The 25955-nt window shown below is 35.8% G+C and overlaps 1 protein-coding gene across 3 annotated transcripts; it reads right to left on the bottom strand.

The window, feature by feature from the left end:
• Positions 1-25832, bottom strand: LOC137388656 (copine-8-like). 3 transcript variants are annotated; one of them, XM_068075122.1, is made up of 17 exons: positions 25592-25832; positions 20919-20959; positions 17145-17191; positions 16935-17038; positions 13621-13660; positions 13286-13356; positions 11878-11909; positions 9833-9864; positions 8038-8141; positions 6682-6898; positions 5512-5630; positions 5151-5358; positions 4464-4612; positions 2763-2865; positions 2347-2449; positions 825-980; positions 1-291 (listed from the first exon to the last, which is right to left on the bottom strand). In XM_068075122.1, exons 1-17 carry the CDS (start codon positions 25669-25671, stop codon positions 221-223), a joined length of 1677 nt encoding a protein of 558 aa, XP_067931223.1. In that variant the 5' UTR covers positions 25672-25832; the 3' UTR covers positions 1-220. The 3 variants fall into 3 exon arrangements, with proteins under 3 accessions (XP_067931223.1, XP_067931225.1, XP_067931224.1); XM_068075124.1 differs by having other exon boundaries at positions 9833-9861; XM_068075123.1 differs by lacking the exon at positions 16935-17038 and adding an exon at positions 16796-16899.
• Positions 25833-25955: the final 123 nt, after the last annotated feature.

The raw sequence follows: 25955 nt of genomic DNA, 5'->3' as shown, positions 1-25955 counted from the left end.
GAGTAGCAGAGGAAGGCTCGTGACCATCCAGGTCTCTCATAACTCTGCAGACAGGAGTAGCAGAGGAAGGCTCATGACCATCCAGGTCTCTCATAACTCTGCAGTAAGTTTAAGATTAAAATAAGAGCCGAGGCCAGCATCAGTAGCTGATACAGGTCCATCGTTATGATTAACTAACGGGACACATTCTGATTATCTTCTCAATCTGAAGTTGTCTCATCTACCTCGCTGGCTGACCGATTCCAGAAGCAAGAGATGAGGTTCGGTCAAGAGGAGGCCGGGGTTTAATACCTGGAGAAGAGAGGCAAGAGTGCAGATAAACAAGCCTTACAGAGGTGTTTGATAAACTGGAAGTAAATAATAAACTACTAGCGGTTAAGCTTTGAAACATAATTCAACAGTCACAGAATATATTATTAAAAGAAATTGTTCATATGGGTAGAAAAATGTCCCATAACAGAACAGAACCGAACAGGTCTTTTGCAGAAGCCTTTATTGTGCAAGTCCAACAACAGTAAAAATTACAATTTCGATTATTACAACATATCAAATGTGAAACTTAGCCAAAGTGAAATATTTACTTTAATACACATAAATGTAGAATAAATATAACGAAATATATTTAAAATGTTGCCTTCAAGTGATGTCCACACGTATAATATAATACAGCTACACATATAACAATGCTATGATTTTAAAAAGAAAAGAGCAACAGCCAACTCATTTTTGACAATTATTAGCAAGTGCTCAGCTGCGTAACAAGCGTTGGGGAATATGGAAGAGCATAACAGCGGTTGACTAGAATGATAACCAAGGGTACCAACCTCTCGCTTTCATATATAATGTAAACTGCTCGGGGATTTCAGCAAGAACCTCTTTTGCTAACCGAGCCTTTGTAGAGATCAAGGTGTCTCCAGGTCTCTTAGCTGTGAACTCCAGAAAAGGTACAAACTGTACAATGTCTCGTTCAGCTGTTATTCCTGCAAAGTACCATCGACGGGTAAACTAAGAGAACAGACAACTCTACAGCATGTATATTCTTGCTCAATTATGAGAGTTTGTTACCAGATGAAAGAAATACACTAGTGTCTACCACGTATTAGCCTTAATTTTACAATGTATAGAAGGTACCATTGGTGTCCTTATTGGCCTTAGTGCATTACTTGGTGTAGGAGGTGTCCTTGGGGTCCATTATTAACCTTGGTGTATTACAAGGCTAATGAGAGGATTAGCCTTGTTAATGTATAGGAGGTACCTTGAGGACCCTATTAGCCTTAGTGCACTACATGGTGTAGAAGGTGTCCTTGGGGTCCCTTATTAGTCTTGGTGTGTTACAAGGCTAATGAGAGGATTAGCCTTGTTAATGTATAGGAGGTACCTTGAGGACCCTATTAGCCTTAGTGCATTACATGGTGTAGGAGGTGTCCTTGGGGTCCCTTATTAGTCTTGGTGTGTTACAAGGTTAATGACAGGATTAGCCTTGTTAATGTATAGGAGGTACCTTGAGAACCCTATTAGCCTTACTGCATTACATGGTGTAGGAGGTGTCCTTGGGGCCCCTAAAGCCTGGTTCCCTTATACGTTGCAAAGCACCGGCGACAGCACCGCAGGCTATTAGTGGTGAAATGGGAACCTACGCGCCAGGTACCGCTGGTAGTTGCTGGCGGCATTGCAATAGTTTAGCGCTGTTCAAATTTCGCAAAAGGCCGAAGGCAGAACCTTCTCGAAATGCACTATATTGGTGAAAGTCACCATTATAGAAACGGCATGGCGAGCGAACATTTTATTTGATTACGCGATTATGTTTAGCAATGCAGCTTATATGTGAACATATGCCGCCGAGCCTAACGCCGCAAACGTTTTGCTGTGCAAGTTACCGCCGGAGTCTCGCAATCGATATGGGAACCAGGCTTTAATGCCTTGGCGTGTTACAATGTATAGAAGCTACACATGGGGTTTCTTACTAGACTTAATGCTAGCTACCATAACCTGTTTACGGTGCTACGAAAACCAATTAATTCATTTGCTAATATTACATAACTGCCCTATCATAGACTAGTGTTGAACAACAATAATAGAGTTATCCATTATGGAAATGTGAGTCGAGTTTGAGTAATAGAAAACTACATCAGAGAGAAAACAACAATAGAGATAGCCATCAGGAGAATAGGCGTCGAATCTGATTAAATGGAATCTCTCGGATAGGAATAATAGTAGAGTTATTCATTGCAGAAATATAAGTCAGGTCTGAGCAAAGAGAAACTGCACCAGAGAGGAGCAATAATAGAGTTATCCATCATATATATATTTAAGTAAAAGCAGAGTAAGAAATGAGGAGCTGCTTACCATTATAGGAGACTCTCACATCATCCCCATCGAGTATGTCCATGTCCTTGAAGTCTGCCGATCCCACACCTATTATAATTATGGACATTGGCAGACGAGCGGCCTACAACAGTCATAGAAATGTTAAGGATATATAAACATTTGACATCACATCCCCAATATGAGTACACACCAATAGCAGCAACACGTGTCATAAACTCATGGCTCTATGGTAATAACAAACATGCATAGCTCTATGGCTACGAACATGAATTCTGAAAGCAACCATGAATCACCTAAGAAAAGAAAGTCATCAATGTGCATAGAGGTACCACAGGGCAAGAGAAACAAAATTCTTGTTAAACATGTGCTGCCCTTGAAAAACTTGCAAAGGGCTAATGTGACAAAAATGAGGAGTTGTCCACTCAGTTACTCACATTGACAATAGCTGACTTGGTCTGTGGCATATCAGTTATGATTCCGTCTGTGATTATAAGCAAGATGAAGTAGTCTGTACCTTCTCTTCTTTCCGCAGCAAACCTTTATAGTCATGACTCATTGAGAATGGCGTTTTAAAAATGTTTTCTGCACACCCACCGAAATAGCATAAGATCTAGCCATATCTTACTGCAATGCCTTCCAAATGTCACGTATACACACATGTTAGCCGACTTTATAAATACTTTATAAATCTAATGAGTCAACTTAAAGATGAGGCACAAAAGTTAAGAATATTTTATTAAAAAGTATTGGTATTTTTCGATCATATGCAGTTGTCTTCGACGTTTGAGGTAATTTGATTGGCAGGATGTTTTAAGATTAAAATCGACAAAACTTAATCACAGTTGAAACGAAAGTGCGATTCTATAGTTGCGAAAAGATCGACATAATAGAGACACGTAACACAGCAACCTGAATACAGTAGCCGACATCAGCTATAGCAACAATAGCAACTAGTGACTTCATTTCACACATATTTTTCTTTTGAACGTTTTAGCGATCAAGTTTTGTCGATATTTATCTTGAAAAATCACCTCAAGCATCACAAACAATTGCAAATAATAAAATCTGATAAAATCAAAAAATTTGAGCAACCTATCTTTATAGGCACATACCGTATTTTCCGGACTATTTACTGCACCCCTATATAAATCGCATCTACTCTATTTTTAAAAAACTGATAATAAAACATTACAAAGGCCGCACCTTTTGTATAGGCCGCAGAACTCATAACAGTGCTTTTTAACACCTCAGCAATTTTGTTGGTTAAAACTGAACAGACGCAATAGAAAATAACCAGCATTTGCTTAACTTCATTTCTGTGTAACGTCTGTGTTCTATTTGCTAAATAAAAAAAGCAACGTCTGCTTCTGCCTTTCTTTAGTTTTGATTCTAATAACGGTTAATAAAACAATCATAGAATAGCCACAGCCTCTAAATAAGCCGCATGGCTCAAAAACATCGGAAAAAAGAAGTGGCTAATCCGAAAAATACAGTACATCTAACCTTAGACAAATGAAATACTGTATACACCAAAAAACTACCCAATTTAAAAACTAAAAATACCATAAAACTGTAATCTTGCAAAAACAAAATGTCAAAATGCAACTGTTCAGATAACAATATATCACTATTACTGCAATCAGCCATACATTCATCTATAACAACTTAGACTTCCCTGAACAATTCTGTCAAACTAAACCTCAATATTAATTTCAACTTTACCTTAAATTAAATACAGCATAATTGCATCTAACTAAGCGCATTTACTTTACTATAGGCATCCTGGTTTTGCTCTTCAAATAAACATAAGGTGATAATTGGCTGTAATTGGTCATTCAGTCATGTGACCACGGATGTGATAATTCCGGTCACACGAAACTTTGTCTAATGTTTGTGTTTGTAATCCAAAATTCAATCGATCCTTTTACGATAATCTATGATCCGTGCATTGCATATTAATACACTATTGGTATTAGCACTAAAACATATCACGGTATCTGGGGGTTGGCTTAGATGCAATTTTTTATAAAATTTTGTATTTCTTGGCAGTTTTACAGGGGCTGGTTTATAAGCGAGTATATACAGTAATTGTCTAGTTTATGAAGAGGAAAAGGGTGAGTTGATTGGTTGCTGACCTTGCGACATGGTTTATGATTGGAGCAAAGTTGGTAGGACCATAGAGCTGTACTGTGTTGAGTGAATGCTTGTAGGCCTGTAGGACCCCGTCAATGCCCTGACAGTAGGGGCTGTGTGAGTCACCATTCAAGAAGAATTCATGGCTAACCTAAAATTTTTTTAGTAGTAATAATAATGCAGTAAGCTGTAATGATATTGATAGATCGTCTGACTCGGACACACTCACGATAGTAGCGAAAATGGCCGAAAAATTGTCCAAGCTCATTCTGAACACATCTATGGCATTCTTATGGCATCATCTCAAATAAAATTTCAATACGATTAATTCGGTATCAAAATATTTTTGATACTGTTGGTAAATTGCCAAAAAGTTATGACAACTTATATGCGCCCTTATCAAATATTAAATTTTACCGAATATGTAGTTATGTAATTACATATTCCAAATATTTAATAATAATAATATTTATAATTTGTAATAATAATAATTGTAATAATAATAATTGTAACATAATTTGTAATATTACAAATTATGTAATTACATATTACCGACCAAATATGTAATTATGTAATTAAATTCTGGAAAAGAATTCAATTTAGTAGCGAAAGAGTTATATATATGTTTATGCACAGTTTGGCCTAAAGCAGCCTCTAATCTGAAGGCCATTTGATCGCAGCTGACTTACTCTTCCGTCGGGAGGGAGCCGGGCACCAAATCCAAGAGCAGGAAACAGTTTGTCAGAATCATAATCTTGAATGATCTCTCCGACGGATCGAATTGCCATCTCATACTGATTCGGTTGGAACTGGTTGTTGTAGTGGAGTGATTTTGGATCTCTTGGATCGCCATTAGATGCTGTGAAATCAACTGCAATTGTTGCGTGCAGCTGACACCTGTAAGCATTGTCTCACTCACATTGCACACTTGTAATTCGTAAATCGACAGATACAATAATCAACGAAAATTGTGAATGAATCCAATGTTATGAGCTGGTAGAAAAAGGGTTTAAGGAAAGTAGATGAAAAGGGAAGGAGTGGAACGCTTACCCTCCTGTTATGTAGTCGACAAACGAGTAGACAGGGTGAACCTGATAGTCATCTAGTAGGACAATTCCAGAGTTTTTATACTTGCTGCCTTTTTTCAGCTTCTTTTGGTCATTTATCAACTACAAGAGATATCATTAAATCAGAGACTCAGCTGATGCAAGAACCAATCAGAACCCCAGCCGATGCACTAACCAATCAGAGACCCTGCTGGTGCATCAACCAATCAGAAACCTAGCTGATGCATGAGCCAATCCAGGATATAACGGAAGCATGTACTAATCATAGATGTAGTTGATGCATGAACCAATCACAGACGCAGCTGATGCATAAACCAATCAGAGACCCAGCCGATGCATTAACCAATCAGAGAACCAGCCGATGCATCAACCAATCAAAGACCCAGCTGATTCATGACTTAATCAGAAACAGAGCTGATGCGCGAACCAATCAGTGATGCAGTTGATGAATCAACCAATCAGAGATGTAGTTGATACATGAATCAATCAAAGATGGTAATGTCCTATATATATTTTTTTTATATATATATGCAGTTGTGTTTTCGTTGAAAATAATATAGTTATAAAATTTTCAAGTTTTCAACGACTCTCAATGCTCAGGTAAAAACATTAAAACCATGATTTATTTTTAAATCCAGTAACGGCAGCACGTCATCTGAAATGCACATGGAGTCTCTTTTCGCACAATTTGTAAAAATATTTTCAATTTTTCATATACATGTACATGTACCTACCGTTTAATTATATTTTTGTGCAATACAAACACTTGTCTGATATCTATATCAGTACCTGTACATAATGGTGAGATCGAAGATGGCTTAATGAGCTTAAATATCTCCGCATATATTTACGCTGCCCTACTACAGTTCTCTTCAGTATAAAACTTCATAACTAAATGAAAATACTAAAAATACAGTTTCCGTGTTTCTTACGGCTCCTAAAGTTCCAACAAGTTTGTTGAATACGCTTCACCTACTAAATATCCTAATCTTCCCTTGAAATCATGAACGGGTAAAAGATTTAATATACTGTACTTAAGAGTACTGCGTTCATCCAATCAATACATCAAATAAGAGAAGATACGCCTGCAGCATGATACAGCTTAACAAACCCAAAAACGGATACACCTTTTTGTATAAAGGAAACAGCTTACATGGAAAGGTTTGCCCTTGGCAGCGGAGAGTTCACGAAGATTTGTAAGGAAATAGCCGATGATCTCATGAGAGCCATTGCTGTTCCAGTCAAAGCACTCGACCTTGATGCTTCGGTCATAGTCACCGTTACACAAGACTCGTACAGGAATTCTCATCCTTTTCCATTTGGGCTTCAGCGTATTTTTTATGTATTCCGTCTTGTGTGTGATTGTGTACCTGTCGAGACAGCGAGTTTGCAAAGATAACTTGTCCTATAATGTCTACTAGTGGTCAGAGATTATATGTAAGATATGCATATTCTTAAACCTTCATTAAAAGAAATCAACTTACATCTTACATATATTTATTTATATATATTTTCATATATATATATATATATTGTATATATATATACTGCATATATATACTGCTATATATACTGTATATATATATATACTGCATATATCTACCGTAAATATATATGTATATAGTTTTTTTTATATATATATACACACGAAAATATATATAAATATATATATGGCGTAAGTTGATTTATTGTAATTAATATATGTATATTTTTACCAGAAAAGAAAAAATATTTATTTAGTAATGAGATTCTTTGTAATGCTGTAAGTTAGTGATCAGATCACATCATCAGATCACATCATCAGATCACATCATCAGATCACATCATCAGATCACATCATCAGATCACATCATCAGATCACATCATCAGATCACATCATCAGATCACATCATCAGATCACATCATCAGATCACATAAGCCTCATATGTATCTGGGTATATGTACTAATATAAAGTATAAAGATAAAATGCTGATTAGCATGTTGAGTGGTCTGCTAATAAAATTTGTAAGAAAACTTATATATTACAACAAATTACTAAAAAGATAAATGGAAATTCAGTAATCTGACGCACAGGGATCTACAACAAAGATTTCTACAGTTCACACGTTGTATAGGAATACGTTGGTGGACCTGTTGTAGCATCTAGAGTTCTATTATGGCATCATCCGGGCATAATAGCCTGAGGCTATGTTTTATATGTTCATTGAGAATATCACTAAATAGCAGCATTTAAGAAGCGATTTAAACAAAGTAGCATGAAGATCTTAGTTAACAGTTTCAATATGTTTAAAACACATTAGCATTGGCTATGCAACCAATCTATTGTTACTAGATGAGCCCAAACAATACAAAGAGAGGATAACTCTAATTAGAAGATATTCTGACTGCCCTACAAGCCTGCCAGTCACTGTATGTAACCCAAAGTGGTAGTAACTAGATGTACAGTTGAATCAAGTTTCTTATTAACTTTAGAATTAATAAATAATAATAATAAGAATGAGTACATACAGGCCATCTTCATTTACTTTATGAAAAACCAGGAATGGATCTGATTTGCCGAAGAAATCCTTTTTATCCAGGCCTTCACCTCGCAGCACAAGACTTAGCTCCTCCTGGTTAGAAATAAACAAAAATATGTTTGCGAGTTTTTAATCAACGACCAGCAATGCTGAGCAGTTGAATATCTTCAAGCTTGGTTTGCAGCTAGTTAAACATGGCTGACATACTACTAGATCTTTCAGCGCTATTGAAATAATTTCATCAAAATATATAGAACAAGTAAAATCAAGTCAACAATTGAATCCTACAAATCAATTCAATTCCGCAATTAAATTCAACAATTCAACATGATTCTTTAACTTTTATTCTTTTATTCTAGCAATTTTCAAACAAATAAACAAAACAAAGATATAAAAACATATACTAATGAAACAAGATTTTCTCATCTATCAACATTTTCTAATAAGACTAGACAAAATCAAGAATTGTGAATTACCGTACTTTTCAGACTATAAACCGCACCCCTATATAAGCCGCATCTGCTTTATTTTCAAAAAACGATAATAAAACAATAAATAGGCCGCACCTTTGTATAGGCCGCAGAACTCATAACAATGCTCTTTAACACGGCAGCAACTTTGCTGATTAAAACAGAACAGTGCCGTTAGGCACCGTTTCGTATTAACCAACGCTTTTTAACTCAGTGCCTAACGGAACAGTACTGTTAGGCATTGTCTTGTTTTTTCTTTTACTGCTAGAGGCGCAATAACCGGAGATTCCGGTTAATGCGCCCTAGCAATGAAAGAAAAAACCACAGAATAGCCGCACTCTTATATAAGCCGCATGGCTCAAATCATCAGAAAAAAGTAGCGGCTAATAGTCCGAAAAATACGGTATTTGTTATTCATGCATCACATATTCAGGATAGAACTTCCTTGTCTACTTATAGAAAAGAAGCCTCTGAATGGTGTATGACCCAGCAATGTATTAAAATATTTAGGTGTGATGAAGTTCTATTGAATTGAATTCTTGTTCAGTCAATATATGCATCATTAATTTCATTTTCCATCTATTCTCAGTCCGTATTATTACGAAATCGTATTTAGTGTCGTTGTCATTCACAAAAATGTCTTTTTCAGCCCTAAACTTTCCTTAGACCCTGAAATCTTAATTTCAAACCTCTCCTGGAGGAGTACCCAGAAAAAACATGCAAGAGTTCACACATATTGTTTAATTAGAAGTTAGTTTCTATAGAGGACAAACAAACAAAGCTAAATACATGTATATATACCCGGTATATATAGATTGACTGATGTCTGCATATTTTTAGATATGCATTGACAGACTTGAAGCATTTATAAATGAAAGTGTTGTACTTTATCACTTGACTAGTTGATAGGACCCATGAAAGCAAAGAAAAACCACTTATAAAACTGAAAAACCACAAAAGAACTTTCACCATATTCATATGCATAGGTCAAGTGCAAGGTCAGGTTATACACAATAAAACATGTTGACACAGCACTAGTGCAGGCCACATCTGGACATCAATATGCACCCTTACAAGCTTTCTACAATAACAGCAGGGTGCAAACATAACAACTCAGCAGTAAGACTAAATCATGCTCAAATCTGGTTGGTTGAAAACAAATCACTTGTTAGCAGATTAGGTAAATGTTCCAATACACCAGCAGAATTAGAGAGGCGCAGAGCTCGCGACCCGTACTGGAGCGTGTTCAGAAAGAAATCACTGAGTTTTAAGCAAGACCATAATCTGCTCTACTCACCCCCTCTTGAGACTTACTTTGCATGAAGAAAGCTCCTCCGAAGACACTGCTTTTAGAAAGAAAAAAATGAAAAACAAGTCGAGCAAGAGCAGACAACTACACAGCATAAGCAAAAGATGTGAATGTTATGCTCTGGTTGACACACAATAAGCGCTGATAAAGCATGCATTCTAGAAATGAAAATATATACAAGAAGCTGTTGGGTTAAAGATTGGATTCTTTAAGAATTACAATTTCCTAAAGATTGCAATTTATTACCAAAGAGATTTGGAAACTTGAAAAACATAAAATAACCTACCATAACTTTAGCAAAATAACATAATAGAAACGAGATATTTAAATTTTTTACTAGTTTACTATTGTAATTATAGTTGGTGATGCTGAAATTGAGCACTTGTACCTTGTAGAACAAAAGGAGACTTAAGATTTTTTAAACTTGTTACACAGCGTGATACACATAATCAAACATTAAAAATACAATTTTTTCAAACTTCGCCAAAATTGCTAACTTTAGTAAACATAAATTGCAGCAGCTAGAACTTAATAGTTTTATGAAATAAGATTGTTCAGATAATTTTGTCAGCTTCACCAATAACTACCAAAGTTACATGGTGAAATTTGAAAAAAATAAATTGTAATTTTAGTAAGTTTTCACAAAATGAGCCTTTTCACAGCATTTTATAAAATAATTAATCGCCAATAATTATGAAAGTTGAAGATGAAACTTGACAAAATGATGTAACCAAGCTCATTTTGTAAAATAAGAATTTGCTTTAAGTTTAACACAACTGAACCTCGAGTTAGATTGGATGAAAGTGCCACATTATTTTTTCCTCCACACTTATTCGTCTTATATGTTAAAAATAAACTTTAGCTACGATAAAACAGGACCGATGCTATTTTTTTCAGAAAGTTGTGCATTTTAGCAAGCTATGTGTCATTAAAAAATTCACTTTCTACTCGATTAATTTTCTATCATTATTAATTAGTTGAAACAACTATTCAGTTGAGGTTTATTTGGCAATACAGTGTAGACGTTGAATATGGGTTCAGTCATCGTGTGGCTATACTTTAATGTCACTCTATTGGCACTGTGAAGTCTAGCCAAGCAATAAAACTAAGTGTGATCTATAACGCATGCGCTCATTGTGAAAGTGCAACATGGCACCCCTCGTTACTAACACAGTGTGTGGTCTCTCAGGATAACCTACAGCACCAGCATATATAAAAGTAAATTGAATAATCAGACACTAGTAATGAGGGCAGTGAAACGAGGGACATACGGTTAACAGTCTTAGTGAGAAGAGATGAGCTCATAATGGTTATATATTGATTTACTCATGGGATGGTTCACTGTAGTTGGTTTATATGATAAATACAGTCTATGCGAAGGGTCAGCTGGCAGATTACATAAATGGCGTAATATATTTCACTTCAATAAATAAGATTACGAGAAAACATTCAGAAGCTAAATTAATTTGCCAGTACATCTCACAAAGTAAACACTCAAAAGTGTTAGGTTTCAAGGATGAACTGGCACAAACTTTTAGTAGATTTTGTCCGAAGTATTGGTATTTTTCTATCATTAGCGATATTTGTAATATTTGAGGTGATCTGACAGGCAGGATGTTTCAAGATTAAAATCGAAAAAACTTCATCGTGGTTAAAACGGTCAGAAAAGAAATAATTGCCAAAATGACATCACTAGTTGATATCGTTGCTGTAGTTAATATCAGCTATTACATCGAAGTTGCAGCGTTATGCGTCTCTATTCTGTCAGTCTTTTTGCAACTATAGACATCATAATTGCACATTTGACCGCAATCAAGTTTTGTTGATTTTATTCTTGATACACCCAGACAGTCAGATCAGCTCAAACACTACCAACAATAGCGAATGATAGCACAACGCCAATACTTTCTGATGAAATCTACAAAGATTTTGTGTAGGTCCATCTTTAGGAATAAATTGGCATAGCTGGGGAATTAGCTAAACAAGGTACAATCTCCTTTCAAAATACTCTGCACTCTACTATCTGCTTGCAAAGCAATAGACAACTTACCCACTATGGATCCACTGTTAGCTTTAGGACCTCTACAAAAATAAAAAACAGATTGCTAGCGGACTACCGACTGATTCGAAGTCAAGGATGTCTTTTTAGGATCACTAACATGCAAGTCTAAGTAGACACTTGCTTTAAAAAAACAATTGACCTTGAAACCATTAACTGTCAATGAAAGTTGCACACTTCACTTGGTACAATATTAAAAAAGACAGCTCTCATAGATATAGCACTCACAGACATCTGCTCAAAGACATTGTAACCACAAATGCTTTATTTAAAAGTGTAGTGTATCAACCTACATGCCACATGGTTTTCCTGTGAGACAAACAGACATAATGCATGAAAGACATATCAAAAGACCAACTGCTTGAGGTTTGATAACAACAGCTCGTTGAACTACCGTAAAAAATCTATTTGACCGCCACCTTTATTTAAACACCACTTCTAATAGAACGCTACTATAGGAAAAGGGTTAAAAAAATAGAGCACCACCCTTTAATTGAAGGCCACCTCTATTAGACCGCCTCATTGACATTCATTATGTTTGGTCTTTACGAACTCATAATAGAAAGTGATCAGTAGCAAAGTGTTCACAAAAAGGTACTAATAATAACTCGGTTACATCAATAACAATCAATTCTTTAATTGTTGCTGTAGTGGTTGCCATGGTTTTACTGACGGTGTACTTGAGAAGATCGATCATCACAATCATCAGAACTATACTCTGATTCAAATTTACTAAGGTCTAGATCTTATCCATTGTTTTCAGATTCATCCATAATGTGGTTTACAATATTACCTGAAGACTTTCAAACATTGTGATGAACGATTAGAATACTTTTCAGAATACTCTTCAGTGCGACATAATTCCAGCTATTGTTATGACATCTCGAAGTCCGTTTTCTAACTCCAAAGTTTTTTTTTTCTTAAAGCTTTGAACGAAACACCATCATAATAGTAATAACTGTATCCAGCTAACACCATCATAATAGTAATAACTGTATCCAGCTAATATGTTTTACTCAAAGTAGTCTCTTGTTTAACTGTCTCATACTTTGACGTATAGAAAAAACATTTAGCAAAAATGCTGAGGCCGACGACGTTAATGTTGCTCTGCCTGAAGGAAAGTGCAAAATATAGGTGACACTAACATCAATCTGCCTGTGAAGGGGTTAAATTTATCTTCCGAAAATTCTGACGAGCTAGTCGGAAAATAAAGCGCTATCCTCTATTTGAACGCCATCTCTAATAGAAAAGCAATATAGGTGAAGAGTTGAAAAATACAGCATCATGGCGTTCAAATAGAGGTTTTACAGTATATGCTGAGTGTAAAACTGTCTGTGTTAATCTTGTTCATAGCCCGCCAACTAAAATTTCAAAAGAGACATGATCAAGTTGAACTCACTTGAGAGCGCGTTTCAATCTTCCAGCAGACACTATCTCTCCTAGACTGCACTCCATAGTGCCAAGAAAGTCCTAGAAAGTAAAATATGGTAGTCTGTAATGAAATTTGACTAAGAAACCATTGCACTGTAAGACAAACTTGAAGAAATTAAACAGAATCCAGCAGAGACTTCTCCTTAACAGATAAATTTTGACTACAGAATAACAGTTTGTAAATATTTAACTTTAATAAGACATTTGCATAAACACGCAAGAGCTTTAGCTGCTCACTGAAGGCCAGATGACACGGAGGTGCAGGTGTTATGATTGAACTAACACAATAAGACAACTGCTTACATGTTTAGAAAGGTCAGGACTGTTGCTGTCAACATCATAGCTGAAACGAAACATGGACACAATTAATTAATGCAGCAGTAAAGAAAGATCTTATCTGTTCCCCATCTACATTCAGTGCTCATAGCAACTACTTGCGGATTGCTTGTAGAGCTAACTTCTATGGTGATAATCATCAGTAATGAAAAATAGTTGATCAACTCAATTGAATGTATGAATTGGACGTGAACTATTGCGAAGGGAAAAAGCTGATTCCCCGATAGAGCGAGTTTTAACAAATCATGACGCATGAGATACGCTCGATGAATGATCCGCAAATAATCAGACACCAACTCAACTTACGGTAATCATACAAGTTGTGCCTTTTGATGATACGACTGAGGCAACCATAAAACTTATCAATCAATCGTTACGTTGTTACGATAAATCCTAGCAACTATTTATCATCCTTTTCTACCACATTATGAAGAATTCCCCGTGACTGTCAAAGAGGAAGAGGGGATGATTATTTGTCATTTATTAAAAACACGTCATTAAGTATTAATGTTACATGTCACTAGGAATATGCGAGTGCATGTCTCACTCTATCAATAGATAGTATTAAAAGAATCCAACAGAGTTGGATAGTCCAAACTGTAAAAGAAAAGTTCAACCCTCGCTGATTTACTGACCTTTGAAAATGTTATCACACTCTCACAACTGCCATTTACTGTAAATACTTAGCCTTGGCTAGCCATTTACTGTAAATGGCCTTGTCACAGATGCTGAGACCTCGACTCACTGAAAAAACTACTTCGAAAAACATTTACTCCCAAATCGATGTTCTAAAAATGCATAAGTAACTGCTATATATTGGAAAAGTGCATGATTTGTCACGGACATAACCCACCGTTTCATTTTGCTTCATGAACTAAAAGTGTTAAAGACATGCAATGTCAAATGAGAGAACCTGATGAAAGACCTTATAGAAATAGACAATATAAATAACTATACAAGTTATTTGTATATCTGAGTTTGCACCCTATTATTAATAATGACCTTCACCTCCTTTTTAATTTTCCAACAATTTCCATTTTCAGCAAATAAAAGGTCACACACTTTTTTTAATAACCATATTTGAGACATGATGGAAGCAGTCATGATGCCAGCTTGAAAAGCTATAAATTGAGCAGCTGTCTACAATATGTGAATTGTCGCGTCTTATTTATGCAAATTGTTTACACATATCTAATAAACAATTACTAATTTTAAATACAATATTTATGTTGTTTTTAATATTAATAAGTTTCTTATTTGTGTTTAAAACAACATGATAATAACTCCAATGTTTTTTATTACAATGATTCGCAGTTCCTGATTTTGAAAGGTTCAGAAGTCAGTCAATAAGTAAAACTGAATATTCTAGCTTCTTACTCGACTTGCTGACCTGAGAACTAAACAGAAAATACAGAACTGTTTCCTCACCACAATGCCTCATATCATAACCTTTTTGGTATTAATGTCTGGTGTGGCCATTTAGGGCTTGGAAAGTAGATCCTTACACGGAGGATACCTGTTTTGATGCCTACCATTTTCTCAGTAGTTACTAACCCGAATTTCTACTAGCAGTTCACGTTTAATGGATAGAGGTCATTGACCATAACAAGGCCGACGCTGTACATAGCCTTGCAAGAGTTATACTGGGTGGGATTGTTCATGCTATACCCTTGCAGCAAAAATATTTTTACAAGTTAAAGCACTATGCAAAGCCATGCAAAAACATTTAGGCTAATAACATCATTGCACCAAACGATCAGCTTCATTAACATTCCAGGGTTCAAGAATAAACCTACAACCACACTTATATATTGTCTCTAATCTCTCGCAACTCTAATCTCTATTAGTAAATCCCAAATTGTCATTGCGTATGTGTGTGACTGTTAATCCACATACACGTTTCTACAGTTTTGGACTGATCTCATTCAAACTTCACACACACACGCTCTGCGCCTTCCACCAGTCGCCAACAATATTTGGTTCTAAAACTCCATCCGGTCCCTGAGACCCAGCTTCTTAAACACCTACCTGCGAGCTATCTGGTTAAACATTAAACACCTACCTGCGAGCTATCTGGTTAAACATTAAACACCTACCTGCGAGCTATCTGATTAAACATGCATGCAAAAGAAATCCAGGGCATCACTGAGCTTTCTGCTAGCAATTTGCAAATCACTGTGAGACGCTCATAAATGTACTAGTATGATAGAATAACACACAAATCAACTTCAGCTGTCACAAAACATTTAGTTACCATAAAACAGTGAAGGAGTGACGAAAAAGGATCTTCCCGACATATGACCAGCTGTTGTTACGAATTTACTCCTCAAATACGACGACTGTATTAGGCATTCACTATGTTTCCATGACACAGATGAAGAGGATTTGGAGTTGTGCACACGTTGGGTTACTGAGTGATGCATTTCAAGGAACATTCGCGCGATGCGGATTCACGCGGAAGCTTTGGTAAAAGAGGTAAGGATTTCAATGTCAGAGGTCATAGCGACGCATTCGGAACTTCTCAGGTCAAAATTAAAATAACTCAAGTGTGGAAACAGTTTGAAATGGAATAGCTTGGGGGACATTTTTCTGAGTATCATCCGCAAGTGCCGTTTCCATCTTGCGCAAGCTCTTGAAAAACTCAGTAAAAATTTGCGAGTAACAAAACCCGCTTGATTTGTGGATTTTTATCGTTTCCATCTCGCAGATGATGCAAACTTGGGGATTAACCGCACCATGGAAATATAGCGATTCTCTTCCTTAACAGCACAACAGCTGAGTCGATGAGCTAGGCAAGCTAAGGTACTGCAATTTCAAAACACTCAAAGTATTGTTGAATGCTATATATTGTAAGATGGTTGTGTTGATAGAAATAACAAACAAACCATAGTCTCCCTGATTATGTTAGACAAGTGGGATGGTTAGCTGATGAGCATTTTCTTGTAGAAAAGGGAGAAAGCAAATCATAAAATTCGCTTTCCCCTTTCTTTTAACATAAGGTGATTGGTTGAGACGGGTGAGGGGAGTGACAGATGGACCATTTGTCATGACTATGTTATTTGACCATGTCAAAGGACAAAGTATAGAAGGTGGGTGCATAACGGGTACCAACTAGACCAAAGGACAGCGAGAGCAAACTTACACAGAGAACCGCAACAATTGTCTTTCCTCAAAGTAGTAGTCTATTTCCATTTTCTTAACAAAATCCGGGTTAAGATTGTCAGCCATCATTTCTGTTCTTCCAAACTAAAACACAAGCTGAAGAAGTTGTTGTAACTTACATGGAAAACTTTAACTGTTGTCTTTCCTCAAAGTAATAGTCGATCTCAAACTTCTTGACAAAGTCAGGGTTAAGGTTGTCCCAAATAGTCTCAGTTCGTCCGTACTACAAGACAACTAACAGTCAGGGACCAATCACTTATCGACCTTCTTTGACACAGGATCATGAAGCTAACAATGGCAATGTAGTTATACATAAACAGGTATATTACCTCTCTCCAATTCTCTGTAGCAAATTGCTTCACTGACATCACACACACTACAAACAGAATTACCAAGTCATCACGATAAACAAGCAAACTTCTCAAGGATTATGTTACCCTTTGTACCATACAAAACATAGTTGTTAGATGAATACATGATAGATTTAAAAGACACATTTGGAGACGTAATACATCGTATTTGCAATTTGATTTTCTGAGAAGTTGGCACGAGATTCATCCTCTTATGAAGGACTTGTGATGAGCATTTTTTTTGCTTTTGGGGTAGCCAATAGAATTGCATGCAAATGTGAAACAAGGAATGGTGATAAAGAACAAATATCCAGTAATCTTTTTGAGTTCAAAATATCCTAACAAACGAACTGAACTATCCACAAACAGAAAGAGTTATAGCATGTATTTAAAAATGATAAATGTGTAGTCGCTCTAAATTAGTGGAAGTTGATATTTGTGATTTCCTGGCAACAAATTGCGTTTAACCAGTACAGTGATGGTGATAACTGCAAGAACATTTGATGTGATACACTCTGCTGCTACTGCATGTCATAGATGTATTCTGTTGCTAGGACAAGGAGGACTCAATGGAGCAAGTCCACATATGTTCTGGAGCAAATATTCTCATAAAAATACAGCTTACTTTGTTTAATTTGTTCTAGAGCTAAAAACAATGATAAAAGTTTCAAGTAATCCATTATCACAGCATTATAACCATGTTCTATTACATAACAAAGTATATGAAAAACTAAATTATTAACATAATAATCAATTCAAAGAAGTCCCTAGATTAGCTTTACTGCCGCGACGCATGAATGAAGGGTTCAGAAGAGTGAGTAATGGAAATGTGCTATGGAAGTTACTCTCACTTAGAATACATCAGCTTCAAATCAACTTAATTCAAACATTTTTTACATTTTTACTTTTTACATTTTAATTTCTACTAGCATTTTTACTTTTACTCACAAAACTGTTTAGAGAAATTTCAGACATTGTTTGTTGCAAATTGAGAATCGACTATATCTACACTCTGTTACTAGTAGACACTATATCTACACTCTATTACTAGTAGACACTATATCTACACTCTGTTACTAGCACACACTATATCTACACTATGTTACTATTAGACACTATATCTACACTCTGTTGCTAGTAGACACTATATCTACACTCTGTTACTAGTACACACTATATCTACACTCTGTTACTAGTACACACTATATCTACACTCTGTTACTAGTAGACACTATAGCTACACTCTGTTACTAGTACACACTATATCTACACTCTGTTACTAGTAGACACTATATCTTCACTCTGTTACTAATACACACTATATCTATACTCTATTGCTGGTAAACGTTAAACTAGTAACATATGATTTGCTAGTACATGACAGAATGGTATGGGATTGATATTCTGAACATTTCGAACAAAACTGTTATCACGCTACTTCCCTCAGTGAGGTTACTTAAATTTCTTAACCACATAAATAGGTCAAGTATTCTTTTCTTACCACTGCAGCTCATTCAGAAACTGATTCAGCCCAATAGACAAGAATTAATTTGAAAAGTTTTTATAGCAAAGTTAACGGATTCAATGACAAAACATCATTATTCCCAGCCTTTTTGAGGCAGCAATAGGCTTAATTTTATTTGGATTTTTGCTACGTTTTGAGGTGAAAAGTTTGTATACACTTAGTGACTTTGTGAGTGATTGGCAGTTTCAAGTTGCTTTCGATGACAACTAAATATGACAACTTCAAGTCACATGAGCAATATTGCTAACACTCCATCTGTGCTGGGCAGAAATCATCTGTCACAAGCCAGGCTAATTTTCTCATGTCTTTCGTATCCGCTAATCATGAATTTTTGAAGGATTACTGTTTTGCTTATGCAGAACAATAATACTTCATCACCATTATCTGACAACAATGAATTCTATTGGTCAACGCTAAATTTAAACAAATGTCTATGATAGATCGCTAATGACAATAAGTGAGGTTCTATACCGTGATGCTAAGTTATTTACGCAGGAGATTTGACAGCAAATGTCAATTTTTGAAATTGTATATTTCAAATCCTAGATAATCTTGGTCTACAATTTGTTTAATTCTTTTGAATAATTTTTTCACAAAATAGAGTTGCAAATAATAAGAGTTAAAAAAGCACTGATACTTTACTATATATTGTTCTTCATTTTTATTTTATAATAATGTTCATATCTATCCTATCACATAGTCCTTATATAACATGTCTTCCTTAGTACAGTTTTGTTAGCAATACCTAAATGCTTACACTATGCATCCAACCTGGTAATAATAGATCATTCATGAAAATATGTGATTGTAAAATATCTTTTATTACATCAAAAGGAAAATGACAAACTCGAGTGGATCTGAGTGGAAATAACCAATCAGAACCAAGTGATGAGCTAAAATAATCAATCAGAACCGAGTGATGAACTAAAATAACCAGCAGTACTTGATACAAGAGTTTCACTTCATATTTAACATGAGCTCACTTTAAGGACCATGTTCAGGTCAAACAATCTATTAACACTAGTAATGTTAACAGATTGTCAATATTAACATATATTAGTGTTAACGTCTAGTGGTATTAATCTGTTAACACCATTTCATTAAGCAGCCTCTAATCTCATGTCATTTGAAGGATCAGTTTTCTCATAACATGCTGAAATGCACCTGTATATATTTTGTAATTGGATCAAATGTACACGATGATGCAATGTACACAGGCTCGTAAAAACCCCTACGATCTCAAGCAGCCATTTGACGACGGATGAAAATAGTTACGAGTTGATGCTGAGAGCGGCTGACCAACAAATTGACAGCATTTGAACCTCACATGAACCATCAAGCAAGATAGCAATGATCAAGATAGTGGAACTTTTCAGTTATCCTAGTGAATAAAGCTATATCACCGTCGAGGCAGGCAACGGGCTGATTTTACTCCATTTTCTTCAACAATTTCTAATAATAACATTCTTTGAAATAAGAAACTTGAATATGTTTAAATTACAGGTGCCTAGTTATCAAACGTGCGTTAGTAGACTGTGTCACGCACGGTATGCATTGTTGTTAAGGAACTCAGATGCATTGTACATGAGAGCTATCTTATCTAGCTACTGCCTCAATCCATGAATCAGCAACCAGATTGCTGTTTGTTTACTTTATGAGTAAACAAACAATTAGGCATCACAGTGTAACTGTGATGCCTAAATGATGTGATGTAAGAGTTAACTGAGGGTCAACCTTCCTTGCTAGTAAATTGGCAAATGATTAGCTGTAAAATATGAAGTCAGGGAAATAGTTGACAGCAAATGTGGTATTTCTGAAAAGCTTTAGAGTTATGAACTAATACCTCAATTGTTGAATAGAGCAATGCATCGCGCAGAAAGAAAGAGAATCCAGAAATGTTTTCAACGTTCAGTGGTAAATAGAAAAGTTGTGAATTTCCACTAATTTCTATTCAAAATTTCTGATAAATTGTGAATTTGTGAACAACACCTCGCAAGATAAATAGAGCCATGCATCGCACAGAAAGAAGGTAAATCCAGATTTCTTAAATTGGTTTTTAACCTAAATTGATCGGTAGTAAATGTGGTAATTCTGAAACGTTGCAAGGTTATGAACTTTAGAAGTTGAACGACTTGCTCCGTATGAACAAATGAATCAACGGTGGGGCAGTGAAAGCCAAGACCTCTTAACATGGTTATACAAGGGACTTGGTGAGAATTCATACTTACTCGGATCGGACTTGCTAAAGAGATCGGCGTCTATGAGATTTCTAAAACAAACGATTACAAAGTGACAATAACAACACATCATGATGGAATAGGATTCTTGTACAGGTGATGAGTGGAGAGAATATAGGAGTGAATAAGGCATTGTATCTGGTAGTTGTCATATCAGTTGGAGATGCAGGCGGAGTCAATAGCATGGAACTGGTTGTATTAACGATCAATTAATCAAAAACTCAACCAAAAAGATGGCGATTTTTTTACCAAAATGTACATAAAAATACACAATTGATATGCTAATAAGTTACAAACAAATAAAAACTAAAAGAGGATTTAAATGACCTTTCATTATTTTTTTTCTCAGAAAAAGTCAATTGCAAACATTTTTCACTTTTTCATGCGTCATTAGTTGAGATAACAAGAGATGGTCAGAGTAGGGAGCATCCTGACATCAAGCAAGTATGCGTGAAGCTAACTATGAAGAATTCCAAAAGCTATCTTTGACGGTTTGCAAACAGGATGTTCACATAGCACTACACGCAGATCCCCACTGCGACTGAATAGTTTTATTAAAGAGTGATCACTGCAGCGCAGTTGCTGTCAATAACCGATTGAGATCTACCTCAGCTAGAAATAGAATTAAAATAGAATTGGTGGGTTTAAAGAAATTGCGCAGATGCTTGATAATCATAAACTCACACTTCATTGATCGCACCCAAAGTGTAATAATAGTACCCTAATCGAGTGCATTCCATTTCCTATAGAGAGAATGGTTGATTTAAGCAAGTAGAATTTATTAAGCAAGCACAGAGGAAGTCCTCAATGCATACGATCGGCAGTCTACACATCCAGGTCGAGCCGAAACACCGACTCGCACGACAGAAAACAGTACTAATAAAATGTCTTTGGGAATGCAGTAGTCTGTACAAAAAAGCAGGTTAACATCACTATTGCAAGTTAATGGCAAGATATTATGTAAAAATATGTAACGGGAAAATATGAAAAAGTCTAACGTAGAAATCAAAGTTTTCAAAATTAAAAACTGTTTTATAAATCCAAGAAGCATAATTACTGTTTTAAAATACCAAACTTGCACTAATTGTCAACCGTAGAATATTTTATTGTGCAGTAATCGATGGTGAGATATTTCTTACAATATGCCATAGAAGATACCGTTTCCATAGGAAAAACCGATGAGCATGGTAGCAACCATGCTAGAACAACTGTACGGTTAAGAAGTAACAGAAACAGACAAGTAACAAATTATGGCTTTATTTGTGTAAGTCTTCACAAATGCATGAACATGTGCAATGCAGTCAGTTGTTACAAAACTGTGTGACAAAAGGGAATGAAGCTTGTTTACACAGCTCGTAGGAAAACTCGGCTAGAAATAATTTCAAGGTCATACTCTAACAATAGGGGGAATAGTTGGCGCCAAAACGACATTTCAGTCAATAGGGCAACAAAAGTTGAGTCAACAGGCAGTTTAATCTTAAGAATTAATACAAAGTGTGTTAAAATGGCGGATTACCAACCAAACTGCTATTAGAACCTAATCCAACCGTCAGCGAGAGACATAAACTTGCTAAATTTGCTATGTCGCACTGACAAAACGAAAGTTTATGAATTTGAAAAATGATGCAAAAAAGGAGAAAAAGGAGCAGTATTGCGTATATGGCCGTGCAGAGCAAGCATGGCATAAGAGCATTATTCTGAATGCCTTCTGATAATTAAGTAACTGTTGGCTAAAGACGCTGTCGGCAGAGTACATCATAACTGATCATGAGATCATCTAGCCGCTAAGTAGATCATCTAGCTGCGAAGTATTTCTTCTTCTAATACTCATAGGTAGCAGGTGACACTTGTGATGTCTTTGAAATTATGATAAAATCGCTGCCAATAGTCATGCAAAGTATTGCCATAAAAACAGAAGAAGAGATCAAAAGTCTCAATTATCAACAATTTCAATGCACCTTTGAGGCTATCAGTGAGCTGATACTATATACCTGTAATCTCAAAAGGCACGCTACTGGTTGTCATAGCAATATGTTACCTATATCTGAAACTTTCCAAACATATCATCTACTAGCTAAATGCCATGCATTGCCCGATAAATAAAAAAGTTTTTACATAGAAAATTAAATTTTATCAACATGTACAACATTTACTATTCTAACGTTTCAATGACCTATTTGTTTGTTTCTATGGGCGTCCGGCCAATGCACAATTAAAATGTTCAAAGCTCGAGGCAAAGCTAAAACAGGTTGTTGAAAAATATTCCTTACTTCTTATGCTACACATTTGCTCCAGATTTAAAACAGTGGCAGGTAATGGAGTTGCCATTGGCTAAGTTTTTTTACCCAATGAATTTGAGTAACTTAAGCTAGTAACTTAAAGGTTGACTTGCAACAAAATTCACATTACAATTACTTGATATGAAAAGATTCACCATGTCTTACTCTGTTTTGTTGTAGGTGCCAAATATGTGGAAATGTGATTACAAGCTCTTAAAAGCTAAAAAACGAACAGCTAATCGCAGCCACACGAGACCGCCGTAGTTTGGATTCTCTTTCCAAAACGGCTCAATTGTGATGTAGTTGTGAGAGATGGTTTCTGTTTACACTTTCATGCAACCTTATTCGTCGAAATATTTTCACAAATATACTTCACACATTCAATAAAACCATGTCTATTGTTCTTACGCGTCTGTTTTATCGTCATCGTAATGCTGTCACTTTTAGCAGTGATATCCTATAACTTACCATAAAAATTCGTTTAATCTTTTAACCTTAGTCAAAAGGAGTACATATCATTGTCTGATAATCATGATGAGCCTGTTGGTCACTTATGATAATCGAAAAGTGCTGCAGAAATTATTTGCGAAGTATTGGGTCACATGATCAGATTACGACTTGCCTATTAGACCAAACCAAAACAAAACTGTAAAGTAGCGAGCATCTATATTTGATATGGGGTCTTTGGTAAAGCCCGAAGTGTTTGTCATAAACTAGTTCTACGATAAGTTTTATATTGAGCTTTTTATTGGCCTTTCAATTCACGTGAGAACATCACATGACAAGACAATAACCAAATTTCATGACTACGTCATCAAAATAAAGAGATTCCAATCTACAGCGCTTTTTGTTTTTGAGCTTTTAAGAGCTTGTAATCACATTTCCACATATTTGGCACCTACAACACAACAGAGTAAGACATGGTGAATCTTTTGATACCAAATAACTGTAATGTGAATTTTGTTGCAAGTCAACCTTTAAGCTAATATTTTAATCTTTACTATACAAAGAGCCATGTCTGTCTGAAGCCAGCTAAGAGCGTTAAGAAAAAGATTGCACCGCACTAGAATCGAACCCAGATACTCAGGTGCACAGATTTGAAGCCAAGAGTTCACTATTCTTTACCACTAAACCATGCAGCCACCTTGTGACACCTCAGAATAATTGTGACGCCTATTATAATAATTACATATTATGATCTCTCAAGCGTGGTTATTTTAACCAATCGTTATTCACTGGAAATACGACAAATAGTTCAATTTATATACATGTATATACAGATTTGTAGGCCTGAAAATGCTTCAAAAGCGACAGAAAAATCACAGGTTGAACTCGCAGACGCATATCCTGCAAGCAGAGTACACTCACGTTGCACTCTCATTAGCCTATGATGATATAGTATATGATCATACAATGACAACAACGACTACAAAATCAGCAACTTGTGGCAAGCCAACATCAATTTCTGCAAACACCGGATGCTTCCACCAAAGCTTTCAACTAAGGACCATAAGCTACATGAGAGTCTACCCAGCTGACAGCCAAACATGATCAGCGGTGTTGCTGAACTTCGGGACAAATACATCATAGCATACCGTTAAACATATAAGGCACTCTCATTTAACCAACAGCGACAATGAGTCTTCCACCTCCTCAAAAGTAATTCCCAGGCAATTGTAAACAAAGATTAATAGCGCGAGATTAATGATTGATTAAACCTGAAAGAAATCAATACGAACACCACAATGAGAGTAATTTTTACTAATAACTCAAATGCACAATGAGTTAAGTTACATGGTAAAAAATAATGCTCAACCAACTGAATTATTTTTCAGGAGAATAAAAATGTATGAATTTGTGTACGCTTCATGACAGCTGCAAACTCACAGCTGACACATTTTGAAGAATTTATATCCAGTTCATATTAATATAAGATCGTATACAATTAGTTAAAAGTTTTAATATGCAATGTTTACTACATAGTGAATAATTTTTAGCAAAGTTATAGCAAAATACAAGGTACAGTGTTATGATAGGGTGGTATAGCAGTATTTCTAATACATGCTTAACGATATACTAGGCAAATAGAATTGTCAAAAGCTGAGTAAAACAGGGTGATGATGGGCGCTAGTACACATATCTCTTAATTAAATATTGAAAACAGATTCAGACGAAGTATTATTGGCAAAGTATAGTCGCTTTAGCATCTGACTTTCATAATTTCACATCTCATAACACCTCTAGAAAATCCAATCACTAATTACCTTCGATCCATAACTAGTACATCTTATAATAATGCAAAAAATAAAACTGCACAAATAACAAAGAATGGCTACCATATCAAGCACCCAATGAAAGACAGCGCGTGAAGCACTCATAACAGACCTGCAGGAGATGGTCAATTCCACTTTTGTTGACGGAACTACAGAAGCTCCGGGGTTAAACGTACTATCACCACCTTGCATGACTGTTAGATTCAAAGACAAGGCGTTTGCCGTTGGCTATTGTTATTATAAAAAATATTCTAAACGTATCTGGAGGTGTGACGATCGCAAAGTTTGCAGAATAATATTAAATTCCTTTCTGTGTTTTCGTTTTACTAGTTAGCCTCGATACCCAAGCAGGACTAGCCTCCGAATAGATTATCAGATACGTAAGGGCGAGATTATAAATGGACGCAGTCACGACTATGTGAATCACCCAAGGAAATTTCCGCAACCATCGATGTTGTGTAAAACCGCCTATCGAT

This window comes from Watersipora subatra, chromosome 2 (assembly GCF_963576615.1).
Source record: "Watersipora subatra chromosome 2, tzWatSuba1.1, whole genome shotgun sequence".
NCBI classification, from domain to species: Eukaryota; Metazoa; Bryozoa; class Gymnolaemata; order Cheilostomatida; family Watersiporidae; genus Watersipora; species Watersipora subatra.
The sequence above is the reverse complement of the archived record's forward strand: the minus strand, read 5'-3'. Positions and strand labels throughout refer to the sequence as shown.

Coding starts and splice junctions, on each gene's coding strand:
- LOC137388656 (XM_068075122.1), bottom strand. CDS start 25,671: ATGCAAGGTGGTGATAGTACGTTTAACCCCGGAGCTTCTGTAGTTCCG. Junction 20,960..25,591: donor GAATTGACCATCTCCTGCAG/GTCTGTTATGAG, acceptor CGTTTGTTTTAG/AAATCTCATAGACGCCGATC. Junction 17,192..20,918: donor CTTTAGCAAGTCCGATCCGA/GTAAGTATGAAT, acceptor TTCTGTTTGTAG/TGTGTGTGATGTCAGTGAAG.